Source organism: Rousettus aegyptiacus, unplaced genomic scaffold (genome assembly GCF_014176215.1).
Source record: "Rousettus aegyptiacus isolate mRouAeg1 unplaced genomic scaffold, mRouAeg1.p scaffold_m13_p_4, whole genome shotgun sequence".
Classification (NCBI taxonomy): domain Eukaryota; kingdom Metazoa; phylum Chordata; class Mammalia; order Chiroptera; family Pteropodidae; genus Rousettus; species Rousettus aegyptiacus.
Window position 1 is genome coordinate 156,413,283 of NW_023416307.1, and position 13,378 is coordinate 156,426,660.

Below are 13,378 nucleotides of genomic sequence, written 5' to 3' on the forward strand. Positions count from 1 at the left end.
GTCTTTTAAAGCAGAGTGCTTGGTCTCCATTTGGCAAGTAGTTTTGAAGGTATCGTGGCTTCATCGGCTAGCCAGTCGCCATGTATTATGCAAAGCGGGCTCGGAGAATGTCGCATCACCGTTGCAGTGAACCTGCGATTTAAGTAGGACTCTTGGTATTTTCTTTGAAATGCAGCTTTCTTTTTGTTGGCAGTCTTAGAGTCTCTGCTGTCTCATCATCGGGTCTTTCCCCCTTGTCAATGAAGCTCTCCAGTGACATTTGATTTTTACTCAGTATGGCTGGGGTTAGCTCGTGGGCTTACCAGACTGACAGACAAGTGCACAGTGCCGGGGAGGGGCGTGGCTGGAAGTGGCAAATAAAATAACGGGGGGGGGGGGTGCGTGCGGGTTAAATTAAGTGTCGGATTCTGACTTAAAGCCTGCCACCAGATGCAGCTTAATTGTCACTTGCCACTCACTGATAGGGTTTTGATATGAATTTGCAAGCGGTTGATTTGTTATGGTCTCTGTGGAGTCAAACCTCTCTGCTAACGTTAATCTGTATTCGCAGCCGCTCCCCAGAGCTACCGTCACCACCTGAGCTCCACCTCAGATCATCAGGCATTAGATTTTCATAAGGAGCGGGCACCCTAAATCCCTCGCATACGTAGTTCACAGAAAGGTTTGCAATCCTGTCAGAATCTAAAACCTGATGTCTGAGGTGGAGCTGAGGCGGCGATGCTAGCACTGGCCGCAAATGGAGATGAGGCTTTACTTGCTTGCCCAGCTCTCACCTCCTGCAGGTCTGTGGCCCAGGGGTTGGGGAACCCTGATGTAAATGGAATCACATATATCCTTTCGTGTCACTTAGCATAGTACGTTTGAAATCCATTCATGTTGTATGTATCTGTAGTTTGTTCTTTCTGAGTAGTATTTCATCATATAGGTTTAAATCACATTTTATTTATCAGTGCAGCAGCTGATAGACATTTAAATTGCTTTATTTTTGAAGATTACAAATAAAGTTGTAATAAACATTGGGTATTGATTTTAGTGTTGACTTTTTTTTTCCGTTAGGTAAATACCTAGGGGTGAGATTTCTAGGTCATCTAGTAACTGCATTTAAAAAAAAATAGATATTATTTTTAGAGCAGTTTTAGATTTACAACAAAATTGAGCAGAAAGTACCAAAAGTTCTCATGAACCCCCTGACCCATACATGTACAGCCTTCCCCACTGTCAACTCTGCACCAGAGTGGGTACATTTGTTACAGTCCGTGACTCTACAGTGACACCTCATTATCACCCAAAGTCCATAGTTTACATCAGGGTTCAGTATTGTGTTGTACATTCTCTTGGTTTGGATAAATGTATAATGACACGTGTCTACCATTACAGCATCATACAGAATAGTTTCACTGCCTTGAAAACCCTCTCTACCTTTTCATCCCTCCTTTCCTCTCTCTCAACCTTTCACAACCACTGATCTTTTTACTGTCTCCGTGATTTTGCCTTTTCCAGAATCGCATGCTGTTGGAATCATATAGTATGTGGCCATTTCAGATCGGCTTCTTTCATTTAATAATATGCATTTAAAGTTCATATCTTTTTGTGGCTTGATAGCTCATTTCTTTTTACCATTGAATAATATTCCATTGTCTAGTTGTACCATTGTTTATTTATCCATTTACCTACTGAAGGATTTCTTGGTTGCTTCCAAGTTGTGGCAATTATGAATAAAGCTTATATAAACCTTCCATTTGCAGGTTTTTGTGTGGACTTAAATTTTAAACTAATTTCAATAAATACCAAGGAGTGAGACTGATGGATCATATGGTAAGAGTATATCTAGTTTTGTAAGAAATTGCCAAACTCTTCCAAAATGGCCGTACCATTTTGGATTCCCATCTGCGATGAATGAGAGTTCCTGTTGCTCCACATCCTTGCCAGCATTTGATGTTGTCCGTGTTTTCAATTTTGGCTGTTTTAATAGGTGCGTAGTGGTATCTCATTATTGTTTTAATTTTAGTTCCCAAATCACATATTTTGAGAATCTATTCATATGCTTATTTGCCATCCGTATATCTTCTTTGGTGAGGTGTCTGTTCAGGTCTTTTGCTTATTTTTTAATTGAGTTTGTGTTCTTATTAAGTTTTAAGAGTTCTTTGTATATTTTAGATAACATTCCTATGAGGTATGTCTTTTATTAAGTATTTTCTCCTAGTTTATCTTTTCATTCTTTTGAAAGTGTCTTTTGCAAAGCAGAAGTTTTAATTTTAATGTTGTCCAGCTTATTGATTCTTCTTTCATGGATTGCACATTTGGTGTTGCATCTGAAAGGTCATTGTCATGCCCAAGGACATCTAGGTTTTCTCTTGTTATCTTCTGGTTTTGAGTTTTATAGTTTTGTGTTTTACATTTAGATTTGTGATACATTTTGAATTAATCTGTGTGAAGGGCATAAGGTCTGTGTTTAGATTCATGTTTTCCCCCCATAGGGATGTCCACTGGTCCCAGGACCATTATTAAAGATACTGTCTTTTATCTGTTGTATCGTCTTTGCTCGTCTGTCAAAGATCGGTTGGCGGTGTTTATGTAGGTCTGTTTCTGTACTCTCTCTTGTGTTCTATTAATCCATTTGTCTGTTCTGTGTTCAATACCACGCTGTCTTGATTACTGTAGCTTTATAGTAAATCTTGAAGTCAGGTAGTGTCCGTCTTCCAGCTTTGTCCTTCTCCTTCAGTACTGTATCGCCTATTCTAGGTCTTTGACCTCTCCACATAAACTTTAGAATCAGTGTGTTGTTATCTAGAAAAACTACTTGCTGAGATTTTTACTGGAAATATATTGTCTTTTCACTCTGTTAATTGTTTTTTGATGTACAGAAATTTTTAATTTGATGGAGTCTAATTTATCTATTTTTATTTTTGTTGTCTTTGCCATTAGTGTCATATCCAAGAAATCATTTTCAAATCCAATATCATGAACATTCTCACTATGCCTTTTTCTAAGAGTTTTATAGTTTTGGGTTCTTAACTGTCTTTTGAAGGGTAAAAGTTTAAAACTTTTATGAGGATTACATTATTAATTTATTTTATGGAGTGTGCTTACGAAATCTTTGTCTAACTCAGGGCCGGATAATATTTTTATTGTTGTTCTTGTACAGGTTTTAAACTTTTTAGATTTATATTTAAGTTTATGATACATTTTGAGATAATTTTGTTTATAGTGTAAGATATGAGGGCTTTTTTTTGATATGTATGTCCAATTGTTTTAGCACTGTTTGTTAAAAAGGCTATCATTTCTCCATTGAAGTGCCTTTCCACCTTTGTCAAAAATCAATTGTGTATGTATGGGTTTATTTCTGGATTTTTCTATCTGTTTTATTGGTCTGTGTGCCTATCCTCTAGCCAGTATCACACTCTCTAGATTATGGTAGGTTTATATTAAGTCTTGCAATCAATTAGGTAGTGTGAGTCATTCAGATACTTTCTTCCTTTTCAAAATTGTTTTGACTATTAATAGTAGTCATCTGCCTTTCCAAGTAAATTTTAGAAAGAAATCCTTGATTAGAATTGTGTTGAGTCTATAGATTAACTTGGGAATAATTGTTATAACAATACTGAGTTTTATATTTTGTGAACATGGTAAACCTCTTCATTATTTAGGTCTTTTTGATTTTTCCTTGTTCTGTTCTTTTCAGGGATGGGGCTTTTGGTTTTCAAGTTTAACACAGGACTGCGGATAGGGAGCTGGGATAGGGCAAGTTAAAAAGGTCAATGTTCTTACTACAATTAAGATTTCTTGAATAAGTGCTCTTTGGGTTGTTTTGAGTCTTTGGTTTACTTCCAGAGTTCTAAAAAAGTTGACTTTGACAGCTTTTGTCTGTGTTTTCATTGCTTTTATGGTGGAGAGGCTTTTTGGAGATCTTTCCTTTGCCATGCCTGCTGCCATCGTTCTCTCTTCTGTTTTTTAAGATACTGTAAAGTGTCATGATGGTAAAAGATTTTTACCTTTTTTTTTTTAAATGAATGAAGATATTGAGGCTGTCAGTGTGTAAATCGAGTTATTCAAATTTATGATCTCAGCTGTTGTGCTGAACAGAAGCAAGGATATTTCCTCTCTATTTGTTATGATTTCAGGGGAGAAAAAACTTATCCTTTGTTGTGAGATTTAAAGGTTAATACATGGAACAACTTTCTAATTCCAATACATGGAATTAAGAATAATAAGGTATCAGTATTAGCTGTTATGAGTAATTTTCTTTTCATCTCATCTTAATCTCATCTTTCTCCTTCAAATACAGTTCTTAGCTTCCCTTCCTATTTATTGGAGTTATTTTCTCTTAAAAGCAAGCATAGAAGCTATAGCAAAACTCTGAAAATAAATAGATTGGAACTGAGTAAAGTCGGCAGTGAAATTTTCTTTCTCTTAAAATTGTTTTTACTGTGTAATTCAAACTCATTATTATTGCTTTGTAAGAGTACTAAGAGGAAATAATGGAAGCACAGATGTCAACTTTAGCTGCTGGGAAGCCAAGAATAAAAGTAGTGTTGTTTAGTGCCTGGGAGATTTAATGAGACCAGGAAACAGGAAGTCTGGGCTGTGTGATCCTTTCTGCCACCAAAAAGCCAATGTGATTTTGGTATTCTCTTGCCCCTAACAGTTTCATCTGGGAATTTTCATGGAGTTGGATTACATGTCCTCTGAGGGCTTCTCTAACTTTTTGTGTCTCATTCAGTTGAAAGGGCTTTGTGCTTTTTGATGAAAATTGGGAATGTTGTATTTGTCAGACTGCTTCTTCCTGAGTAAATTACTACTTACTAATGAAGGCACAGTTAATGTGCCATTATTAGAAAATTTGACATTAATTAATTTTTTTCCTAACAATAGTCATGTCTCTTACAGAAAATGACAACAATTTGATTTTTTAAAACAATATGATTTTAATATCCTTCATATACTTTGTTTTAGGTTGGTACAGAGGAGTTTCAACAAAGAAGCCAAATGTAAAGGTAATGCAAATTTTTATTACCTTTTCTAGTGTAGTAAACTGCTTAGTATGTTTGATATAAAAACAATACTTACTTGCCCATCTTTTAATCTTTTACAATAGCCACACTCATTTTTTCATTTACAGAATTGTCTCAGTTTCTGCTCTGTCTCAGCAATATTAGAATTTTTTTTTTGTTAAGGGACAGAAAATGCAAATGCATGTATAGTCATAGCTGCAAAGCTTATTTTGAAAAAGCCTATTTAGGACTTTCAGTATTTTTTTCCTTTAAATATTTGAAAAGGTAAATTGACTTATTCTTAGGCTTAGTCCTGTGGAGTCATGTGATTAGTTACTGATGAATCTGTAAAATGAAAAAATGAAAAAACCTTTCAAATAATATTCAGTCAGTTGTCTTTATTGATCGTAATGTTTTTGTTAAAATATGAATTTGAACCAGGCATAAGTGCAGAATACTAATTTTATGAACTAGATTTTATGAGTTATTCTGTTACCAAATAATATTAATTTGGTCAAATTAATACTACACTTAGGAACATTGTTCTCCAAAATTGCATTTGTAAAAATTTCTTTCTGCTTACATTTTCATGATTAACATTATCAGCTTTTCTTATATTTTTTCTGTAGCTTAATATTTAACATTATATTTTTTCTTGTATAGAAAAATATCAAAATTATCATGGATTATTTTTATTAAAAAAGAAAAAAATTGTTCAGAGTTCTAACCATCAGTTTTGCAAGTAGAATCATTTTGTTTTTAAGGTAAGGATTATAAGAAGACAGTATCTTTAAATTTTCATTTTTCAGAGCCAGGGCTTGACATTTGGGGGCTAGTAATTCTTTGTTGTGAGTGGCTGTCTTGTGCATTGTAAGATGTTTAGCAGCATATATCACCTCTAATCACTAGATAGCAGTAACATTCCCCCATCCCCCAAGAGTGACAACGAAAAATGTCTCTAAGCATTGCTAAGGGCCCTGGGGCGGGGTGATAAAATTGCCTCTGGTTGAGAACTACTGCTCATAGGTAACTTTTTCCTTTGTATTTCTAACTTTAAAACACACTTTCAGGTGTTATTTCCATCTCGGGAATGCTGATAAGGATGTCATTTCTATTCGTATTTTTTTTATCTTGACTTAAAATTGTCGGAAATTTAGAACTTGAGTAAATGAGAAATCTTATAAATGATTAGAAAGTTGTCATTTGTGATATTACATGCTATTAATTTATTTTCAGTAATATTTTTGATCTTGGCCACCCCACCACCTTGCTTCTAATTGTAGTGTTTGAGGATCAGTGTGGAGATGATGGTCATTGAAATTATTGTATGTTTGTGATTAAAATACCAAATTATTGTATGTTTGTGATTAAAATACCAAATTATGAAGACTTTGTTGAGTGAGATATGGACAATGATACCCTTAAAATATCTATTACCCTTAAAATATCTATTACCTTGCAGGACATTTGGTCCTGTCCAAAATGTCCACTGAGACATTTGATTCTCACCAAAAGGTCCTTGATAGTTTGGTTTTGTCAGAAACATTCACATTTAGCAATCACCCTTGGGTTCAAATAGCCCATAATGTTTATTTATACCTTTGGTTTATGGATTAATATGTAAAAAGGACTTTCTGGGTGGACCAAATGTCTCCATGGACATTTTGGACAGGACCAAATGTTTGCTGATCACCAGCTATTGTACAACAAAGTGATCCAACATATAGTGGGTTGAACTAATCACCACTTTATCTCTCATGATTTTGTGTCTTGACCATTGCTATCTGGGCAGCTATTCAGGTTCATGTGATGTCACCAGTGGCTATAGTCATCTGGCAGCTCAGCTTCCTGGAATGTCCAAGAGGGTTTACCTACATGGCTGCCATCTTGGCAGGGACATCTGGAAGTCTGTCCTCAGCCAGACCACTGAAATAGCTAGGCTTCTCCATGTAGTCTCAAGGTCTCTACCTCTCCATGTACTTTCTACAGCAGGATAATCAGAGTTCTTTTAGAGTTTAGAAAATATTATACCTATTTTCTAAATTCTTTTTTTCCTTTTTTTTTAAACAATGAATATGTTTAGAGTCTGTGGGAGAGGGTGTTTTGTGATTAACCTTAGTGATGATTAATAAGTTAATCGAAATGTGGAAACCAAATTATGCTGAAGTGTTAGAGTTCATTTTATCTGATCAGACTCCTTTAATTACTTTAGGCTAATGTGATACTTCTGAGAGTATGTATGTTAGTAATATCAACTATGTTCTAGAATCTTAGATTATTGTAGCATTTATTAACAGCACATATCTATATACCTCTTAAAAGTTTTTATTTGTATTATTAAACTTAAAAAACGAAGAGATGGAAAGACAGTATTAATAACTAAATTTCATTTCTTGTGGCAGTGATATTTTGCAGAAACATGGTTAATATTCTTTAGTGTTTGTAAAAGGTAATTATCTAGTGATTCAACACAATTAAAAATGCATTCCTATCCATCTTTTATTTGTCTTAATAATATGGCACAATAAGAATTTCAGTAGACTTTTCATAGTTATTAGTGGTTAAAGAAAAATAAAAAAAGGTGACTTATGAGAGTTTTTATAAGTATCTATAAGTATTAGAAAGTAGTTCATGCAAGTGGAAACTGAAAGAGAGCACAGGTAGCTATCCTTACATCAGACGACATAGACTTTAAGCCAGAAACTGTAACTAGAGACAAAGAAGGTCATTGTATAATGATCAAGGGTCACTTCATCAAGAAGACAAAACAATCATAAATATATACGCACCCAGAATGGAGCCTGATTTCCATTAAGCAAATACTAACAGACCTGAAGGGAGCAGCAGATAACAATAGAGTAATCGTAGGGGACTTCAGTGCCTCACGTTCATCAATGGAAAGATCATCCAGATAGAAAATCAACTAGGAAACGTTAGACTTGAACTATACTTTAGACCAAATATACTAACAGATATATAGAGCATTTCATCCATCAACAGCAGAAGACACATTCTTCTCAATAGAAAATAGGTTACTCTTCAGAATAGATTATATGATAGGTCACATAATAAGGCAAATTTAAGAAGACTGAAATCATATCATGTGTCTTTTCCAATCACAAGGGTATGAAACTAGAAATCAATAACAGGAAGAAAATTGGGAAATTCAGAAATATGTGGAAATTCAGAAATATGTGGAAATTAAACAACATGTTCTTAACAACCAATGAGTCAAAGAAGAAATCAAAAGGGAAATAAAAAATATTTTGACACAAATGAAAAAGGAAGAAAAGCATACCAAAACCTATGGGATGCTGCAAAAGCAGTTTGAAGAGGGACGTTTATAGCAGTGAATGCCTACAATCAGAAAAAAGAAAGATGTCAAATAAACAACATAGCTCATACCTCAAAGAACTAGAAAAAGAATAAACGATGCCCAAATTTATCAGAAGGAAGAAACAACAAACATCACAGTAGGACTAAATAAAATAGAGACCGTAAAACAATAGGAAAGATCAACAAAACTCAAGGCTTGTTCTTTTAAAAGATTGACAAAATTGATAAACCTTTAGATAGACTAAGAAAAAACAGAAGAGACTCAAGAAATGAGAAATGAAAGAGGAGACATTAACAGTGACACCACAGACATACACAGGATTACAAGAGACTACTATGAACAATTACATGTCAACAAATTGGATACTGTAAAAGAAATGGATAAGTTCTTAGAAACATGTATACTACCAAGAGTGAATTACGAAGGAATAGAAAATCTGAATAGTTAATGAGTAAGGAGATTACATTGGTGGAAAAGTTTGGAAACCATTTGGAAAGAGGAAAGGAAGAAATATTTATAGAGGCTCCCAAATTGATTAATTATTGTGAATATAAATATTAGTCAGAGTCTGAAAACTGTTTCTCCAGCTCAGAGCTGAGTAATCAGTAAGTTGTTGGTTTGATGATGACGTTGGTTTTGTAGATACATGCCAAGCTTTGTACATGTCTGTATCCCGAGAGTGATTTGATGGAACATTTTCAGTGTATAGCTTAAAAAATATATTGTAGTTTTTTTAAGATCACAGCTTTCCCCTAAGGATAGACTCTGATTGTAAATGACAATGAAATTCCTATTGAATATAATTTGTGAAACTTTGCATTCTTAATTAGCAAAATGGTTGCTACATCACAAGATGTACTATGTTGTTGATAGAATAATTCCATGCTAAAATCTGACTGATTTTTTAAAATATCCAATGTGAATCAAAAATTACTTTTCTAATGGGAAATCTTTCCTCTTTTGCAGGGGATCTTTCCTGCAAATTACATTCACTTGAAAAAGGCAATTGTCAGTAATAGGGGGTAAGTAGTTGGCTTTACTAAATTTATTTACAATTTTTGTAGGTCGCAGAGGGAGGCTTTTATATTTTTTGTTCAAATTATAAAATATGCCTTTAACATGTTTTCTTGCCAAAAATATACTTGTTTCATCACATATGTAATCTTGAGGACATAATTTTTTCTTGAAGCACTGACAACTTTAATTAGTTTTTCTCTATACTGGAAGGGTAACCCGAGTTGTGAATTTTATAAAAGCAATTATGCATGCAGTATGTTTTTTTTTTTTTTTTTAAATGATGGACTGTTTTGAGAATAGGATAGGATAGGAGTTAGGGATAAATTCGTCATTTTGTTTCTATATGTCAAAGTGAAGGAGACTTTTAAAATCTTTCCTTTTGCTAGTAGAAATTGAAAAAAACTTTAAAGGCACACTTACGGAGAAAAAGATAGTGCATAAAATGGATACATAGTTTGATTACAAATTGGAGAAACAAAAGCAATCTCTGAATAGATGAGAGATGAGAGGTAAATATTGCAAAATGTTAACATTTGTTGATTTTGCACGTTTGGCTTATGAGCGATTTTTAAAAATTCTTTACTGTCATGTCCTATTTTTAAAAGTAATAAATGTATGTTATAAAATTATGATTTTATTTTTCAAAATTCATTGTTTTAAAATGTGAGATTTAAGGTACTGTATAACTATGATAGCTTTTGGTACTGGAAGTAATGTTTTTGGCCAGAGGCTGAGTGAGCCTCTGGGTTTAGTCAGAAAAAAAGAAACTTATGAGTCACATTATGAGGCAGAATTTAATATGCAGAATTATTTACACACAAGTTTGAAGAGTGAAAGAAAAAAAGAGGAAATACTCATATAACCCAGAATCATAGCTGCAGAAAGCTGACTACACTCTAAGCTGGGACACAAAAGATCATAGGTTGGGGATACCAGAACCCAGGAACTTAGAAGGTGGATCTCGGGAGACACCGGAGCTCAGACCTCTGAAGAGGGGTCGTCTCGTGGCTGCTGCTGGTATGGATGAAGAAGGGAATGCCAAAAGCACCTGGAGGATGGGACCTGTTTTCTCTGGTGGAGAAGCATTTACAGGAATAGCAAGAAACACTCCTTATCTCCTTTAGTATCTTTCTAATGCCCCAGATGACTAAGGAGTTTGTGAAACAAAGTTTGCAAATCCCAGGCTCAGAATCAGTGCGTGGAAGAGGAGAGTTATTAGTATATAACTGGTACGCCTTCAGAGATAAAGTTCGTTATTGAAGTAAGACTATAACTGAGAAGATTCTTCCATGAATGTATGAGCAGCACACTTCTTTTTCTTTCCCTTCTCCTTTTATAGAACATCAAAGACACAGGGGTATAGAGAAAGAAAACTTGAAAATCCTGTATTAGTAAGCCTTTGCAACAAATAATCTACCACCTCAGATTTTTAAGTAAGGAGCTGCTAAAGCCATCATGAGAAGATAGAAGTCATGTGAGGAAATAAAAAAGAAGTATCTAGACCAGAATTAAGAAACCATATATTTCAGAAAATGCTAATAAAATACATATTCTGAATGTGAATGGCTCACCTTGAAATGAAAAAGTAATCCCCCTGATTGATAACACTTTAGTCATGTAGGGGACTTCCGAGGCGAAATTGGGCAGAAGCTGCATGGCGGTTGGGTGGGAAAAGGAGGTGCAGTGTCTAGGGATCCACAAACAGTGCCTCGGAACACAGTGCACTTCCTCATAACAGGGGACCCATCTTAAAGCAAGAGCCACGTCCCCGTTTATGATGGTCGTAAAGGAATGGGGAACCCTTCGCAACAGAAGAATCCCTGTCTGGATTCAGTTTGTTTCAGAAGACAAAGGAGATGTGGCTGTCAAGGGTCACCCGGAGCAGCCGTGTTGGTGGAAGCGCTCTTTCCCCATGGGAGCGGAGGAACGGTCTTTGGATGTAAATCTTAGAAAGGTGCCTGGAATTAGTTCAGTATACAGACCTCTTGCAGATCAGTGGTCTAGAATAACATTTCTGAAATCCGAAGAAAATGTTAAAATGTCTAGGTGCTAAAGAGCAGTCATGGTAGGCAGGGTCTTGAGGGGCTGTGATTTTCGAAGGAAGGGGTACACAGGAAGAATTCACGTATACTGTGGCTGTTTTCCTGCAGAGAATTTTCCGGGTTGCTGTGATGTGGTGGAGTAGATCCCAGACAGAAAGTAGTGTAGTCTTTTAGCGCTGATGAAACAGAGAGTGCAGTTCCGAACTCTCAGAGAGGCTGGGAAAAAAAAAAAAAAAAAAAAAAAAAAAAAAGGTAAAATCCCAGAGAGGAGGGAACCCCAGAGAATTTGGACCTTACTCTGTGTACAGATTCCCCCACTGTGAATGAGTCAGTTTTAGCTTCTCTCGGGCTGTGCAAGACACTAGGAATCTTAGTAGAAGAGTACAGCTAGCAGCTTTAAAACCGAGTACACTTCGCCAGCCACCTAATACAGGTGAGAAAAATATTAGAGTTCAAGGACTGGCAAGGTAAAGGGACCATGGTAAAGTGTTTTGAATTTTCTATCGAAACCCCTAAATGACCACGCTCCTTAAGTAAGGGCCAGGCCCTTGGAGCAAGAACCAAACCATAGCCGTATGAAGAACTGAAGTAGGCCGGGCCTAGTTGCGAACACCTCTGAAAGAAAGCACAGTGGTCGTTTGAAGAACGAAAAGCACTCATGATGCTCTCATCCAGAAATAACCTCTAAACGGTTAACATATTTCCTATTTTCTTACGCGTAGTATTTTTATTCTGTTTCCTATTGTATTTGTAAATTAATTCTCCTTTCCCCCCACAGTCCTAAACGTTGTTTTGGTGATACATCTTTTGTGTGTGTGTCTGCCCTCTTCCCCTTAGTTTCTATGCCTATTATTGTTTCCATTTTTCTTCTTTGGCCTCATTTTGTCATTATTCAAAGATTTCAGCCCCTTAAATCTGATTAATTCATGAGTTTTATCTCTGCTCTGTTTTCTTCCTTTACATGCAGAGCGTGCCCGTCTTATTCGGGAATAGTAAAGCAGACAGTTTGACTGTAGGGTGAGGGCGATAAAAAGAGATGAGCCCAGAGCGGCAGCAGGGGATGGACGTTGTAGGGCCTTGTAGGCCATGTCAGGGGCGTTAGCTTTTATGGAATGAGCCAGGAAACAACTGAAGGCCTTTGGAGAGAGAAGAGACATGTTCTTATTTAATTTTATTATTCTTGGTGGCTTTGTTGAAACTAGTACTCTAGGGAGACCCGTTAGAAGATTCCAGCGGTTCAGGGCAAAACATCATGATAGCTTGTACGCGGTGTTCACTGGAGTCATGAGAAGTGATAAGGTGCTGTATATATTTTGATGTTTGCACCGACAGGATTGCCGAAGGCGTAGAGAGTAGATAAAAGAGGAACTGAAGCCGACTCCAAGGTTTTTGGTCTTAATAATTGTAAGGCTGTAGTTCCATTTACCGAGATGTAGAAGTTTGGGAAAGAATCCGTTTCGGGAGGAAATCAAAGAATTCAATTTTGGACATGTTAAATTTGAAATGACTTTTAGATATTCAAGTGGAGATGCCAGCTAGGCAGTTGGCTACACGAATGTAGAGTTAGGGCTTTGACAGGTTGTAAAGAAAAGTCCCTCACAGCTGGAGACTTTTCAGAGATGGCAGCGCAGGGCCGCACCCAGAAAGGGAAGATGCACAGAAACTCCTGTGTGAAGGCGTGCCAGAGAGAGGACTCACCGTGTCTGCGTCACGTCACTCATCCGCAAGATGGAGAGCCTCTGGGTCAGAGAGCCCGTAGGGCAGCAGCACTTGGAGTCTGTGTAGCCCCAGGATCTGTCTTATCTGAGGACAGCAGAGATTGAGAGCAGTTTCATTAAGTATGTAAAACAGGCAGGCTCTACACGATAGAACTATGCTTACTTGACCTGTATCAAAAACAATTGGATGTGTAAAAATTTGGCACAGGAGGTCTCTTTGTCACATTTATATAACATTTTATGCAACACTTATATTTTTATTCTTCTGTATTT

The 13,378-nt window shown here is 36.1% G+C and overlaps 1 protein-coding gene across 8 annotated transcripts in view; it reads left to right on the forward strand.

Moving 5' to 3' along the window:
• The window catches only part of DOCK3 (dedicator of cytokinesis 3), a 290,877-nt gene that overhangs the window by 68,578 nt on the left and 208,921 nt on the right, over positions 1-13,378 (forward strand). For 6 of the 8 annotated variants that reach the window (XM_036218582.1, XM_036218583.1, XM_036218586.1 and 3 more), the window contains exons 3-4: positions 4,954-4,994; positions 9,295-9,350. In XM_036218582.1, the coding sequence (XP_036074475.1) occupies positions 4,954-4,994; positions 9,295-9,350 (97 nt within the window). Of the gene's footprint in view, positions 1-4,953; positions 4,995-9,294; positions 9,351-13,378 lie in introns of those variants that run through there. The other 2 variants (XM_036218589.1, XM_036218588.1) reach the window with 2 other exon arrangements.